Source organism: Callithrix jacchus, chromosome 2, assembly GCF_049354715.1.
Source record: "Callithrix jacchus isolate 240 chromosome 2, calJac240_pri, whole genome shotgun sequence".
Taxonomy (NCBI): domain Eukaryota; kingdom Metazoa; phylum Chordata; class Mammalia; order Primates; family Cebidae; genus Callithrix; species Callithrix jacchus.
The window spans coordinates 48,298,308-48,314,378 of NC_133503.1; the positions used below are offsets into that span (position 1 = coordinate 48,298,308).

Genomic DNA, 16,071 nt, shown 5'->3' on the forward strand with positions numbered 1-16,071 from the left:
TTGAGTAGGCTGAGGAAGAGGAGGGGTTGGTCTTGCTGTCTCAGGGGTGGCAGAGACAGAAGAAATTCTGTGTATAAGTGGAACCATGCAGTTCAAATCCATGTTGTTCCGGGGTCAATTATACATCATTTCTTTTTATTGCTGAATAACATATTTTTTCTTTAAACAATTATTAGTTTATTTTTCATGCCATTTTAGATGGATATATAATAGTTGTACATTTTGGGGGAGTATATGTGATATTTTGATACCTATATACAATGTGTAATGATCAAATAAGGGTATGATTTTTTCTTTTGTTTGTTTTTATTGATTTTTAAAATTTGTTTTGTTTTGTTTTGTTTTTTATAGAGATGGGGTCTCACCATGTTGCCCAGGCTGGTCTTGAACTCCTGACCTCAGGTGATCCACCCACCTTGGCCTCCCAAAGTGTTGGGATTATAGGCGTGAGCCACCACACTGGCTGGGTATGATGTTTTTAAATAAATAACAATATGTTTTTTTTCTATTACACAGGCTATCATTTAAGGGATAATGTATGCTGCTACAGAGAGGTTTTACCAGGCCCACTTTCTAGATTGCAATTAACCCTAGTGAAAATTAATGCTATTTTAAGTCTTTAGTAGTTCTCTGTAAAGTATTTCTCTCTCTTTTTTTTCTTTTCTACCCCACCCAGTGATTCTCATGATTTTATGTATTTAGCAACAGCTTTGAGTTGTGGAACCTGAATAGCTTTCCTGAAATTCTGTGGGAATCTTTCTAGAGAAGCTGCACACAGGTAGTGAATGTTGCAATTCAGGCCAGGGACAAATCAGCAGACCACGGGGTGTGTTCAGAGCTAGAACAGAGCTGTGCCTCAGTTCCAGGATCTTTCTGGGCCCTTTGCCCTCTGTACAGCCCTGCCCTCCCCAAACACCCATTTATGTGCTCTCCGATCAGTGCTTTCAGACTAAGACAGAAACTTCAACAGCTACTGATAAATCCACAAGAACCATTTATGTAACAAATAGTATAATCATCAGCATTGTGAGGCACAGAGGAGGATACAAGATGATACAAGGTGAATCTTGCCTCCAAGAGCTTAGTGTCTAGCCAGGAAAATGAGTACCCTGAGCACAAGGTTACATAAGATCCGTGCCATTTTAAATATTGTGAAGTATTTTAGCCATCCAGAAAATAACAAAGCACAAAACAACAAATACCCACGTACTTACCTCCTAGCTTTTTTTATTTTTAACATTTTTGACATGTTTCCTTTGTACTTTTTTAAACAAATAAAGCATCTCAGTTACTCAGCAATAAAAGGGAAGGAACTACAACTATTGATACCCACAATTTACATGAATATCCAGGGAATTATGCTGATTGAACGAAGCCAATCCTAAAAGGTTCCATTTACATGCATTTCTGGAAAAGACATCGTCATAGAAATGGGGAACCGATTTGTGGTTGCCAAGGGTTAGGCTGGGATGGGGGACTGGAGCGAATTAGGTGAAAAGGCAAAATGAGGGATGTTGTGGTACAATTGTGTATCTTACTGTATCCTTTTTTTTTTTTTTTTTTTTTTTTTTTTGCTTCAGAGTCTTACTCTGTCTCTCAGGCTGGAGTGCAGTGGCGAGATCTCGGCTCACCATAACCTCCGAATCCTGGGTTCAAGCGATTCTCTTGCCTCAGCCTCCCAAGTAGCTGGGATTACAGGTGCTCACACAGGTGCTCACTACCATACCTAGTTAATTTTTTTTATTTTTACTAGAGACAGGGTTTCACCATGTTGGCCAGGCTGGTCTCAAATTCCTGACATCAGGTGATCCACCGCCTCGGCCTCCCAAGGTGCTGGGATTACAGGTGTGAGCCACCACACCTGGCTACAATCTTTTCTGTTGGGGTTTGTACATTCTGTGTTTTGTTTAAAAAATACTTCCCATCTGGAGAACATAAACATATTTTCCTATGCTTTCTTCTAAAAATAAGACTTTCACATTTAACATTTAGGTATTTAAACCATCTGGAAATTATTTTGGGCATGATGTGGGATTGTACTTACTTATTTTTCTATATGGGAAACCAATTTCCCATTATCCCATGGACCATCCTTTTACCAGGTAGCAAAATAGAAATACTTTGTTTGTTTTTGCACAATGTTTTAAATTTAAAAGTTATTATAATAATGGTTTTGTTTATTGGTTTGTTTCTTCATTTTCTACATATTACCTGTATAGTTATACCTAATTAAACACTGAATTCTATACCAATTCAATAAATCTGCTCTCAAGATATTCTAGAATCTTCTTGAGTGTTCTAGTTCAGACTGTTTGCCCTCTGCCTGGAGTCAGCAGTCAACCCTAGGATTTTCTTTCACCTATCCTGGGGATTCCCTTGCCTTTCTCCAGTGTGGGATTGACAGTTTCCCATGTCTTTCTCTCTCTCTCTCTCTCTCTCTCTCTCTCTCTCTCTGTCTCTCTCTCTTTTAGAAGCAGAATCTTCTCTCTATTTTTTTTAGAAGCAGAATGTCTGAAGTGATCCTATGTCTTTCTCTTTCTTGACTTACTTCTTTTTTTGGTGAAACACATTCTCAAGTAGTTTTCTGAGAATGGGACCATATGAAATAAATTCTTGAGGCCTTCAAGGTTCTACAATTTTTCCTCAACTTATTTAGATGTGGAATTTTTAAAAAAGTTATGCTGTTGAGACTTTCACTTCCTGGCTCTAAGTATTCATGTCTTTATATATATATATATATATATATATATATATATATATATATATATATGTGTGTGTGTGTGTGTGTGTGTGTGTGTGTGTGTGTGTGTGTACACATATGTTTAAATTCTGAATAATTCTTAATCTCATCTCTTCAAATATTGCCTTTCCTCACTCTTTCCATTCTTGCCATCAGAACTCCTGTTTGTTACATGGACCTTTTTCTTTCAATAATCATATCCCTTAAATTCTCTCTCATTTTTTCCATGCTTTTCTGTGTTTAGGAGTCTGAATAATTTTTTCAGCCCTATCTGCCCCTTTACTAGTTCTCTTTCCTAAACGTTTGTTTAATCTATTCTGTTTTTAATTTCAAAGACCAAATTTTTAATTTCTGTGAATTCTATTTTGGTACTTTTTTTTTTTTTGAGACAGTCTCGCTCTGTCACCCAAGTGCAGTGGTGAAATCTTGGCTCACTACAACTTCCACCTCCTGGACTCAAGTGATCCTCCCACTTCAGCCTCCTGAGTAGCTGGGACCATAGGCATGTGCCACCATGCCTGACTAATTTTAAAAAAGTTTTTTTTTCTGGCTGGGTGTGGTGGCTCTTGACTGTAATTCCAGCACTTTGAGAGGCCAAGGTGGGTGGATCACCTGAGGTCAGGAGTTCGAGACCAGCCTGACCAACATGGAAAACCCCCGTCGCTACTAAAAATACAAAATTAGCCAGGCATGGTGGCTCCTGCCTGTAATCCCAGCTACTCTGGAGGCTGAGGCAGGAGAATTGCTTGAACCCAGGAAGTGGAGGTTGCGGTGAGCCAAGATTGTGCCATTGCACTCCAGCCTGGGTAACAAGAGCAAAACTCCATTTCAAAAAACAAAAAAAAGTTTTTTTTGTAGAAATAAAGTCTCACTATGTTGCCCAGGCTGGTCTTGAACTCCTGGTCTCAAGCAAGCCTCTTGCCTTGGCCTCCCAAAATTCTGGGATTACAGACATGAGCCACTGTGCCCAGCCCTAATGATACTTGTAAAACATTATACAGGTCTCTATTTTTTGTCCTAGTGTCTTTCCTCTTTCTCCATTTCTGTTTTGTCCTGTATCTGACTGGTTGGTTATCTGATACTCTTGGGATCTACTCCTGCTCTTGTTATTTCTGCTGGTACTCACAGGGGCCTTCTTATAACTTTTGATTCCAAACTTATCTTCAGGACATGGTTCTCTGTGGTCTAGGGTAAAGGCATGTCTTTCTGGAAACATTTTCTTTTGTTATGGCCACTCAGAATCCAGGATTTCTTTGTGTGTAAATTTCTCAGCTTTGGGCCATTTGGACCACACGTGTAGCATTGATTTGAAGCTAAACCCAGTGAAGGCAGGTCTGTTGTTATGAATTTGTGTTATGAAGGAGAGATCTTTTTTCCTCGCCCAGAACCCAAGCCAGGATGACCTGTTGTCATCTTCTGTGCAGACAGCTGCATGTTTTTTTTTTTCCTGATCCACCATTTCACTGAAGTCCTTGTTGGGGGAGGGGACAGTCCTGTGAAGGAGCTTGTCTCCTGTTCCTGCCTGGGCACTCATGCCCAAGTCTCTGGTTCACTGAGCTTCAAATGCTCTCTTCCCTGCCCACCCCTCTACTTGGGGCCACAGCTGCATCAGCTCAGCTGCTCCCCACTCTAGTTTTCAATTCCCTGTTTGAGGGCCCTAGTGATTTCTTTTCCTCTCTTACAAGCTCTGACATGCAATTAAAAGGAGTTTATTATAGCTGATCTAGCATCCCTGTGTTTTGTGACAGGAAGGTTTTTCAGATGATCTTGTCCATGGTATTGCCCTTGACACTTTATTATTGTTACTACTTTTTTGAGATGGGGTCTTCCTCTGTCCCCCAGGATGGAGTGCAATGGCACAATGTCAGCTCACTGCAACCTCCACCTCCCGGGTTCAAGCGATTCTCTTGCCTCAGCCTCCCAAGTAGCTGGGATTACAGGTGTGTGCCACCACGACCAGCTAATTTTTGTATTTTTAGTAGAGATGTGGTGCCACACTGGTCTTGAACTCGCGACCTCAGGTGATCCACCCACTTTGGCCTCCCAAAATGATGATATTACAGGCATGAGCCACCACTCTCGGCCTGTTGATACTTTAAAAGTTAGAGATAAAGGATTGTAGGAATTTCAGAGAAGAAAAGTGGAGCTGGTGGGAGTGAGAAAATGAGGGGAGGATTAAGAGCGGCCTTAAAAAGGTGACTGTTAGGGGATAGGAACACAGGAAGGGGCACAGCAGGTACAGAAGCAGGAAATGCCAATGCAGGTATAGAGAAGAGCACTCAACTCTCCGCTGCAGTACAACCTGTGAAGGGGAAATGAAGTTGGAGCCTGGAGTACAGTCTGTGAAGGGGAAATGAGGTTGGAATCAGATCACTGAGCAGCAGGAAGCTACTAAAGTCTTACAGTGCATACCGTGCCGTGATCAGAAGCTTCGTTTCAGGGAGTTTAAACTGGAAGCATGTCCAGGAAGAACGGGTGTGGGGGTGGCAGGAGAGGAGTGTGGATTCGGAAGGAGGGCTCTGGAGGCTGTGGAAATAGTACAGGAGATGGGTAGTAAGGCCTGAATGGGGTAGCTGGTGGGGTGGGGTGTAGGGGGACCACTGGGAGAGGGTGAAAGAGATTCAGCTGCACTAGATAAAGAAATCTAGGTCAAGAGCTGAATTGGAAATAGAAGAAAAGCCAGGCAAGCACATTGTCTGAATCCTGGGAAATGAATTTAAAATATCAATAATTGTTTATTTTTTTAATTATTATTATTATTTTTTGAAACAGAGTCTCGCTCTGTCGCCCAGGCTGGAGTGCAGTGGCATGATCTTGGTTCACAGCAACCTCTGGCTCCCAGGTTCAAGTGATTCTCCTGCCGCAGTGTACTCAAGTAGCTGGGATCACAGGTGCCTGCTACCATGTCTGGTTAATTTTTGTTGTTGTTGTTGTTGGAGTCTTGCTCTGTCGCTAGGCTGGAGTGGTGCACTCTCGGCTCACTACAACCTCTGCCTCCCGGGTTCTAGCAATTTTCCTGCCTCAGCCTTGCACGCCACCACTCCCAGCTAATTTTTGTATTTTTCAGTAGAGATGGGGTTTCACCATATTGGCCAGGATGGTCTTGATCTCTTGACCTCATAATCCGCCCGCCTCAGCCTCCCAAAGTGCTGGAATTATAGGCATGAGCCACCGCGCTCAGCCATTTTGGTATTTTTGGTAGAGATGGGATTTCACCATGTTGGCCAGGCTGGTCTTGAACTCTGGCCCTCAGATGATCCACCCACCTTGGCCTCTCAAAGTGCTAGGATTACAGGTGTGAGCCACCACCTAAAATGTCAAGAATTATCAGAGCTGTTACCTACCTTTCAATATTGTTCAGATATTGCCTACAAATGCTAATAAACAGTTCATTTGACTCTGTTTGCAGCTCACGATATTTTCAGGCTTCTTGATGAGTAATTGTCATTGAATTAGAGACAGTATGTCCCAGTAAATCTTCAGTGAGTAGGGATGGTTTTGCTTTTCCTAGAACCTGCTGACATGGCCAAGCATGGAGCGGACGAGCCATCCTCCAGGTCAGGGAGTCCGGACGGGGAAGACAGGGCCTCTGAGGACAGATCGCTGCTTCATCAGAGGCTGGCTGTCCAGGAGCTCATCGACACCGAGGTCTCCTACTTGCACATGCTCCATCTCTGTGCCTCTGACATCAGGAGCCGCCTCCAGCAGGTAACTTGGGTGGGGTCACACACAGCCTGTCTTTATAGGGGCAAATGTGGTTCTCAGCTTCTGAGACTTCCCATCCATTCCTGGGGCAAGCCTGATAGAAAGGAAGCATGGTGTTTGTGAAGTCTGACAGACCTGGATGGAAACTCCAGTGCTTCCATTCATTGGCCATGCAACCTCCAGCAAGGCCTTCCAGGCTGAGTCTTAGCGTATTCCTCAGCTAACTGGGGAGAATAATCACCTGGCAGAACTATGTGAGCTAATGAACAAGCCCGTTTCAAGTTTGGAATAGATTGCTTGAACTGACCTATATTCTTCTTCTTCTTCTTCTCCTCCTCCTTCTCCTTCTTTTTCTTCTTCTTTTTCCTGTTTCCCCTTCAAAGTTCTCTTTATTCAATCTGCAAAGTCACTGTCAGCAACTTGGCCTGGCTCTCTGTGGCTTCCAACAAGGAAATGCTTAAAAGTCAGGAAATGCATTTGGTGCCTCTCCTAGTACCAAAAATTGACTACGGCCTCTTTGGGCACCCTGAAATAAATCAATAGCATTTGCTTTTTTTTTTTTTTTTTTTAACTTTTCTACCAGAATTTCAAAAAAAAAATCTCTATTATATATATGTATATATGTGTGTGTGTGTGTGTGTGTATAAACAATATTTATAGACACGCATACATATATAGAGAGATCCTTCAACCAAGAAGAGGAAAGGGACCCAGCGTCCTCTGGGGTGCCCCTTGGCCTGGTGCAGAAAGGCCAGGAGGCACTAGCTGTCTTGGGAATCATCTCGAGATGTGTAGTGCTGAGCTGATGTGGCATGGATGGGGGGTCTCCAACAGCCCTCACCCTCTAAAGAAGGTGGAGCTATGACAAACCAGGGCAGCCCTCACTCAAGCATTCCACACATCCTGAAATGCAAGCTGTACCTGATGGAGCCTTGAAACTAAAACCCAAAGTGCAGATACAACAGGATTCCCTGCTAGGCCTCTGGGGGACTGGCTCCTTAGGGAAGAGTTCCAAGAGTGTCAAGCAGCAGGGGCTGGAGGAGCCAGCAGGGAGGACATATGCCTACAGCTCCCAGGCCCAGAAGATAGGTGTCATGGACACAGAGGCCTGTTCAGCCACAGGAGAGGGGCTGGGCTCTGTCCCCTCTTCCGGTTTCCAACCACAGCCCCTGCAGACCTTCAGGCAGAGGAGCCCAAAAGGCCAGGGCGAGACTCCAATTACCCAGGAAACCTGGAGGCAAACTTTTTTTTTTTTTTTTAAAAAGATGAGGTCTCACTGCATTGCTCAGTCTGGTCCAGGCTCAAGTGATCCTCCCATCTCAGCCTCCCAGGGCAGACTCCTGATTAGCTAGGATCACAAGCACGTGCCACCACACCCAGCCATGACCTGCATTCTAATTGTCTTATTTGCAGTGTGGTGACATGAAGAAATTATCACTATGAGGGTTTCTATTATAGTGCTCACTTTTTACATTTTCTTTTTCTGGTTTCAGAAATCATGCAGGCTCTTGCTTGCTACATTTCAAGCATCTCCTCACATTTGAGCTCCATTAGGGCAAAGATTCTATTTAGTTCAGTATATCCCAGTCATGACAGATAAATAATGGACTTAAAATTAGTCTTTCTTCAATGAATGAAATACCAAAGTAGACAATGTAGAAAGTGAAGTACTTGTTTTATTTTACCCTCCAGAAATTAGAATTTTTCTCCATAGGCATTAAACAAACAAATACAGTCGTATGTCACATAACACCAGGGATATGTTTTGAGAAATTCGTAGTTAGGCAATTCATCATGTGCAAAGGTCACAGAGTGCACTTACACAAACCTAGATGGTATAGCCAATGGCACACCCAGGCTGGATGGTATGGCCCATTGCTTCTAGGCTATAAATCTGTACAGCATGTCACTGTCCTGAATACTAAGGCAACTGCAACGCAATAGTATTTGTGTATCTAAACACAGAAAAGGTAGAGTGAAAATAGGATATAATCCTATGAGATCACCCTGGTAGATGCAGTCCATCATTGATCAAAATGTTATGCAGTACATGACTGTATATATTGTTATTTATTTTAACAAAAACAAGAGCATACTCTAGATATTATTCTGTGGTTAGCTTTCCCACTTGTGCGTCCAGCCCATCCTTCCATGCTTGTGCATTTATATAGACGTCCTGCATCTTTTTAAACAGTGGTACATACCAGGCGTATAGCCTGGTTAATAGGAGCTGGAGAATGCATCTTGAGGTCATGGTGGTTGGTGCCAGGTATGTCAGCTCTGGAAAGAAGTCTGACTTCTCACCCTCAGATGACAGATGGGGAAACTGAGAGAAGATAGCTGGCAGCAGACCTGGGCTAAAACTCTGGTTCAGCTTTCCTTCCACACTGTACTCCATCTCTTCCTCTCTTCTTGTGGAGTAATGAAAATACTGGATTTATAACATTTCAAAATCCTTGCAAAATTCCACTGGGGCAACCAGTCTTCTCCAGAGTGATGGGAATGGTGTGAGTGTTCTGTTCTACTCTTGAAAGCCTGTAAATATACTCCATGGAATGCCCAATGACCACCCATGGCTTCTTTGTTCCTTCCAGTTGCCGCAGGGAGATCTGGATGTTTTGTTCTCAAACATTGATGATATCATCAAGGTGAACAGCAGATTCCTTCATGATCTGCAGGAGACAGCCTCCAAGAAAGAGGAACAAGTGCAGCTAGTTGGTAAGCAAAAAAACCTAAAGAATTGTCAGCCTTAGAATTGTTCTGTGAGTGGTCCCTGTTTAACTGTCTCCAGAGTTCCAGGGAAATGCAGCTCAATGGCAGTCTGTTTAGGGGATCTCCAAAACACAATGTAACAGAGCCAGCAGGGCCCTCAAATAATATCTAGTCCAGTCCCATCGCTTTACAGACAGAGACTGAGCCCCAGAGACAGAGAGGATTATGGATTATGAAGGGGTGGTAAGAATGGAAGCAGTGACACTAGCTGGGGCCTTTACTGTGGCCCAGATGAGAAATGAGGAGAGTCTCCTTTCAATTTTTTTTTTTTGAGATGGGATCTCAATCTGTTGCCCAGGCTAGAGTACAATGGAAAAATCATGACTCACTGCAGCCTCTACCTTCCAGCCTCAAGGATCTTCCTGCCTTAGCCTCCCAAGGAGGATAGTCTCCTCACAGTCACATAATTGTTAACGAAGCAGCTAAATCTTTAGTCTGTGTCTCTTTCACATTCATTCATCCAATAGTTATTTACTGAGCAATTGCAGTGTGTAGTCACAGGGTCAACAAGAGAGCCCGGGCTTCTATTCTCATGCGGTTGACAAGTTAGTGAGAGAGACAGAAGATAGACAACAGAATTGTAGGTAATAATTTGTAATTTGAAGGAAATAAATAGTTGTGGTAACTTCTGGGTATGAGGGAAGGCCACTGGAGGAGGGAACATATGAGCTGAGATCTGAGTGTTAGGAAGGAGTTAGCCTTGGGAATATCTGGAGGGAGACTAGAGAGCATAGTTGTGCAAAGGCCCTGAGGCAAGGATGAGCTGAGAATGTTTAAAGGACAGACAATAGGTTGATGTGGCTCCAGGAAAATTAGTGAGAGGAGACTGTTAGGGGATAAGACAGAAGAGGCACACAAAGACCAGATCATGCACAGCTTTGTAGGTCATGGCAAGGAGTTTGGAGTTATTCTAACTGTGATAAGGAGCCATTGAGTGAGGAAGTGACATAGTTTGATTTATGTTTTTCAAAGATCTCTTTGGCTGTTGTGGACAATGGATTATGAAGGGGTGGTAAGAATGGAAGCAGTGACACTAGCTGGGGCCTTTACTGTGGCTCAGATGAGAAATGAGAGTCTCCTTTCAATTTTTTTTTTTTTTGAGATGGGATCTCAATCTGTTGCCCAGGCTAGAGTACAATGGAAAAATCGTGGCTCACTGCAGCCTCTACCTTCCAGCCTCAAGGATCTTCCTGCCTTAGCCTCCCAAGGAGGATAGTCTCCTCATTCTGAAATGGTTAGGATGCCCAGAGCAGAAAGAAGGGAGGAGTGGGTGCAAACCTCATACCTGTCTCCTTCTGTCTCATCCCATCTGCTGCCAGAATTCTCATGGTGTGGGGTTTACTAGTGGAGTCAGGAGATAAAGGTGAACGGGTGGGTACCAGATTCACTACAGTGGCAGGGAGGAGGAAATGAAGGTACTCAGTGCTGTGGCCACCCAAGTCCCCCTGGCTTTTACACCACCAATCTTCTACCCGATCCTGGACATGAATGATGAGGATGGGGATTAAAAATAACAAATATGCAAAAAATACATATACATCTTTTTTTGAGATGGAATCTCACTCTGTCACCCAGGCTAGAATGCAATGGCACTATCTCAGCTCACTGGAACCTCTGCCTCCTGGGTTCAAGTGATTCTCCTGTCTCCTGAGTAACTGGGATTATGGGTGCCTGCCTCCATGCCCAGTTAATTTTTGTATTTTTAGTAAAGATGGGGTTTCACCATATTGGCCATGCTAGTTTTGAACTCCTGACTTCAGGTGATCCTCCTGCCTCGACCTCCCAAAATGCTGGGATTATAAGCATGAGCCACTGCGCCTGGCCTAAATATACAAACAAATCTTAAAAACCTACTTTCTGAGGGTTTACAAAATGCTAACCACTGTTGTTATGCACATATATTAATTCGCTTCATCTCAAAATAACTCTGAAAGGTAGATACCATTATTCATTTTACAGTTGAGGAATCTTTGGCACAGAGAGAGGCAATAACCTGCTTAAAGTCACACAGCTAGGGGCAGAGCCAGGATTTGAACGCAGGTGGTTGGCCTTGAGAGTCAAGGCTTTCAACTGCTACACTGAATTGCTTCTGCATGGTAGAAGGTGAGAATAAAGCCTGTGTGTATCATGTTTATTATTCCTTTGAAAATATAGTTCTTTATTAAAATAGCAATGAGTGAGTTACTATTCCCTGTAAATGATAAAGGAATGCAAAATTAAAGAATAAGATTTTTAAAGGTACCTGTAGATCAGGCATGGTGGCTCATGGCTGTAATTCCCGCACTTTGGGAGGCTGAGGTGGGCAGATCACTTGAGGTCAGGAGTTCAAGACCCCCCTGGCTAACGTGGTGAAACCCCATCTCTACTAAAAATACAAAAATTAGCCAGGCGTGGTGGCACACACTTGTAATCCCAGCTACTTGGGAGGCTGAGGCATGAGAATCTCTTGAACCCAGGAGGCAGAGGTTGCAGTGAGCTGAGATCATGCCACTGCACTTCAGCCTGGGTGACAGAGTGACTCTGTCTCAAAAATAAAAAAAGTGCCTGTAAATGTTCTCACAAATACTTTCTCTTTTATAATTTGATCATTATTTCTGTTAATAATTAACACTTACTTGAGTGGAAATTGATATAGCCTCAGGCTGAAAACATTCTAAGGATCTGAGGACTTGGAGCTCAGGCTCTTCCACAGCTGCGTGTTTGGGATTCGATGTGGTTTCTTGTAAAGGTCCTCACTTCTCAGTCTGCCTTCCTGCTGGACCCACAGAGCCAGGATGCTACTTCATCTCCTGATCACACCTGGTGATGTCTCCATGGACTGCCCTCAGTGCTTCGCTGTAAAGTTTCCAGATAAAATATAGGATGCTCAGTTAAATTTAAGTATCAGTATGTCCCAAATGTTGCATGAGATAATGCTTATGTTAAAAAATTATTCATTGTTTATCTAAAATTCAAATTTTACAGAGCATCCTGTACTCCTCTCTCCTGCAAATTTGGCAGTCCTGTTCCCTGGCCTTTACAGAGTCTTCAGAAAATCCCCTCCTCATCCCTTGTCTCTTGTGGTTGCCAAAAAGAGGCCCAAATAACCCACATAGCTTTTCTTCTCCTCAGTGCAGCTGTGTGCTAGGTTAGGCTGCCCTGGCCCCTTCTCGCTCGCTCTCTGTTCCCTTTCTAGGCCCTAGGCCTTGCTATGCAAGGAGAGGCCTTTACCCAGCAGGACAGCAACAGAAATTTTCGTTTGTTTTGAGACAGAGTCTCCCTCTGTCACACAGGCTGGAGTACAGTGGTGTGATCCTCAGCTTACTGTCACCTCCGCTTCTTGGGTTCAAGAGATTCTCATGTCTCAGCCTCCCGGGTAATTGGGATTACAGGTATATGCTAGCACACTTGGCTAATTGTGTAGTTTTAGTAGAGACTGGCTTTCACCATGTAGGCCAGGCTGATTGCAAATTCTTGGCTTAGCAATAGCATTTTGAAAGACTTTTGGGAGGCTGGGCATGGTGGCTCACACCTGTAATCCCAACACTTTGGGAGGCTGAGGCGGGTGGATCACCAGGTCAGGAGTTAGAGACCAGACTGGCCAACACAGTGAAACCCCATCTGTACTAAAACTACACAAATTAGTCGGGCATGGCGTTGAACACCTCTAGTCCTAGCTACTTGGGAGGCTGTGTCAGGAAAATTGCTTGAACCCAGGAGTTGGAGGTTGAAGAGAGCTGAAACTATGCCACTGCACTCCAGTCTAGGCAACAGAGTGAGACTCTCTCAAAAAAAAAAAAAAGGAAATATGACATAAGCTACAAATATTTAAAATTTTCAAGTAGCTACATTAAGAAAATTAAGAAAATTAAAGCAGCAACTGATTTCAATGATAACTTTTATTTAACTCAATATGTCCAAAATAATATTGCAACTTGTAATCAGTATAAACATTCGTCGTTTGTTACTTTTGTTTCGTATGAACTCTTTTTGCAATACAGTATCTTTTACACTGACAGCACATCTCCTCTGGGGTTTACATATTTCAAGTGCTGGGGACTACTGTGTTTGAGCACTGCAGTTCTAGTGACTACAGCAGGAGTTCTGGAATCTAACAGGGCCCTGCCACCCACAAGCTCTTTCCTTTCTCTGAGTCCCAGTTACTGCCACCTTAAAATGAGCGTGAAAATAGTATCCATCTCTTTGCCAACAATGATGCAGCATACTTAACATGAAGTAGCTCTTTGAATTCTCATAACATCATTATTTCTTGATTATTATTAATAACGTCCATTTTACCGAAGACATCTCTCAGGCTCAGAGAGGCTAAGTAACTTTCCCGAGGTCACATAGCTTGACCAGGCAGAGTTAGTATTTGAACCCAGCTATTCTAGAGCCCTAGGTCTTGACCATCCTGCCTCCCCTCCTCTCCATTCTGACTAACCTCAGCTAAACGGTCCCTTCGATGCTAGGAACAAATTGTTTGCTAACCTGTGACTATTGAAGGACAAGCAGGGAGGAAACGAGCCTTTCCTTTGTTGTAATGGGCGTTCTTGCCTCTTTGGACCACTCTGCTCTCTGGGAGTTCACTTTCCTCCATCCTTTAGTTAATGAAACACCCTTGCCTCTGGCCACACTGGTATGACACAGTTTCCTTGGCATGTCTGACTCATTCCTGAGGACTTGCCCATGTTGAGGAGAGTGTGGGAACCGCCCTAGGTTTCACGGTCATGCCACACTATCTCCTGGCGTGGCCATCTCTGCAGTTGGCTAATCTCCCTCTCACACAGCTTCTTCCTGGCTGCAGTTTCGGGGTGGTCATGTTCTGCCCGGCTCTAAGGGCTTCACCTGGAAGTCCTTGCTAGGCATCAGCTGACCCGACACTGGGAAAGGGTAGGCCCTAGGACAGCAATCTCCCCGTGGGGATCTTTGCTGAGAGCTGGACCATGCACCTCTGGCCACCCACTGATGGGTCCCAACACGGACCTGACCTAGATCACAGGTCCAGCACATGGCTTTAGTAGGGTCAGCTGGGCTTCCTGTGGTCCCTGGTTCCCCACCTGCCCTCTTGTGGTTAATATGTTTTTCTTTACCCTCACCACTTCCTCTCAAGTCCATCCACCCTTTACAGGTAACTAATCTCGTTAGTTTCTGATTTGAAAATATGAAACACTTTGCAAATTTGCATGTCATTTTTGCAGAGGTGCCATGCTAATCTCTGTGTTGTTTCAACTTTGGTTTATGTGACTATAGCTACCATTTAGTAAGTGCTCACAGTGTCCCAGCCTAAGCTATATATCATTCTGTCACTCAATCCTTAGAACAACCTTGTAGAAAGATGGAAAAAACCAGAAAGTCAGGAAGTGAGGTCGTTTGCCCATGGTAACATGGTGGTGAGCCCAGCAATCTCACTGGAGAGCTGGAGGGGTTTATTTACTGCCTCCCTGTTCCAAGCTAGGGGATGCACAGACATGCCCTTGATGACTCCTTGTGCATGTTAACCCTCAGGTAACTTATTTCTGGAATTCCAAGAGGAGTTGGAACAAGTCTATAAGATCTACTGTGCCAGCTACGACCAGGCCTTGCTATTGGTGGAGATGTACCGGAAGGAGCCGGAGCTGCAGCAGCACATCCAGGGCATCATTAAGGCAGTGGTGTGAGTAGAACAGCCAGTAAGCACTCGCTCCTGCCCCACTGACCCGGGTCACAGCAGCTACAGTCTCCCCCTGACTTTATGCCATTCATGCTGCTTCAGGAGTGTACCTCGATCAGCGCCTGTGTCAGTCAGGATAGGGCAGGCTGTGCTGCAGAGACAAACAGCTCCCACATCTCAGTGGTTTCAGACAGCAAAGGTTTATGTCTTCCTTAGGCTCCACTGCAGGCTGACCTGGGACTCTGCTCCTTGTCATCCTCACTCTGGGACCCAAACTCACAGCAGTCACTGTCTGGAATATTGCTAGTAACTGTGGCTTAAGAAAAAACAGCTCTGGAGAATCTAATGCTGGCAATTGAATGCTCTGGTTCAGAAATAATATTCATCACTTCTCATAATTCATTGACCAAAACTATTCATAGCTTCCTTCAACAACCAGGAGGCAGGGCATGCCATCCTACCACATGTCCAGGGTTGGAGAAGCAGCAACACTTGGGAACAGTGCTCATGACTAGCACAGGAAAGGGCAGTGAGATGAGGGGACCCGTGTGTTCCCATAGAGATAGGAAGCAGGTGTGTATCACCTGAGAATCCCTCTCTACCAGTGGCTGAAGTCCTGCCATATGGAAAAGGGACAGTATCACCAGTCCCTGGTGAACTCACAGCCTAGAAGTAGCACCAATGGGTAGAAGCCCCAGGTAGAAAGATGTAGAGAATATGTCTTTAAATTTAGATTTTTGAATAGGTAACATGATTACATGATTCAAAAACTTTAAAACATCAAAATTTTTAGAATAAAAACCGTCTTCCCAGTGCTGTCCCTTCATCTACCCAATTACTGCTTCCAAAGTTAAGGTAACCGCATCTAAATTTCTTATGTATATCTTTGCAGAGTTTCTTTTTGCATATGCAAACAATGATAAATATATATTCTTGGCCAGGTGCGGTGACCCACACCTGTAATCTCAGCACTTTGGAGGGCTGAGGTAGGCAGATTGCTTCAGCTCAGGAATTTGAGACCAGTCTGGGCAACATGGCGAGAACCCAACTCTACCAAAAAAAATTAGCCTGGTGCGGTTGCATGCACCTTTAGTCCCAGCTACTTGGGAGGCTGAGGTGGGAAATTGGCTTAAGCCCAGAAGGCAGAGGCTGCAGTGAGCTGAGATTGTGCCACTGTACTCCAGCCTGGGTGACAGAGCCAGACCTTGTTTTAAAAAAACCC

General features: G+C 44.0%; 1 protein-coding gene and 1 pseudogene across 17 annotated transcripts in view; one reads left to right on the top strand and one right to left on the bottom strand.

Annotated features, from left to right (window-relative positions):
- The window catches only part of ARHGEF37 (Rho guanine nucleotide exchange factor 37), a 63,375-nt gene that overhangs the window by 18,138 nt on the left and 29,166 nt on the right, over nt 1-16,071 (top strand). For 4 of the 17 annotated variants that reach the window (XM_078362689.1, XM_078362755.1, XM_078362763.1 and 1 more), the window contains exons 2-6: nt 352-467; nt 1,581-1,710; nt 6,252-6,448; nt 9,040-9,163; nt 14,705-14,852. In XM_078362689.1, the coding sequence (XP_078218815.1) occupies nt 354-467; nt 1,581-1,710; nt 6,252-6,448; nt 9,040-9,163; nt 14,705-14,852 (713 nt within the window). In that variant the 5' untranslated portion in view covers nt 352-353. Of the gene's footprint in view, nt 1-351; nt 468-1,580; nt 1,711-5,512; nt 5,632-6,251; nt 6,449-9,039; nt 9,164-14,704; nt 14,853-16,071 lie in introns of all 17 variants that reach the window. The other 13 variants (XM_035288325.3, XM_078362767.1, XM_078362725.1 and 10 more) reach the window with 7 other exon arrangements.
- On the bottom strand, nt 14,355-14,453 carry LOC118151885 (U6 spliceosomal RNA; annotated as a pseudogene).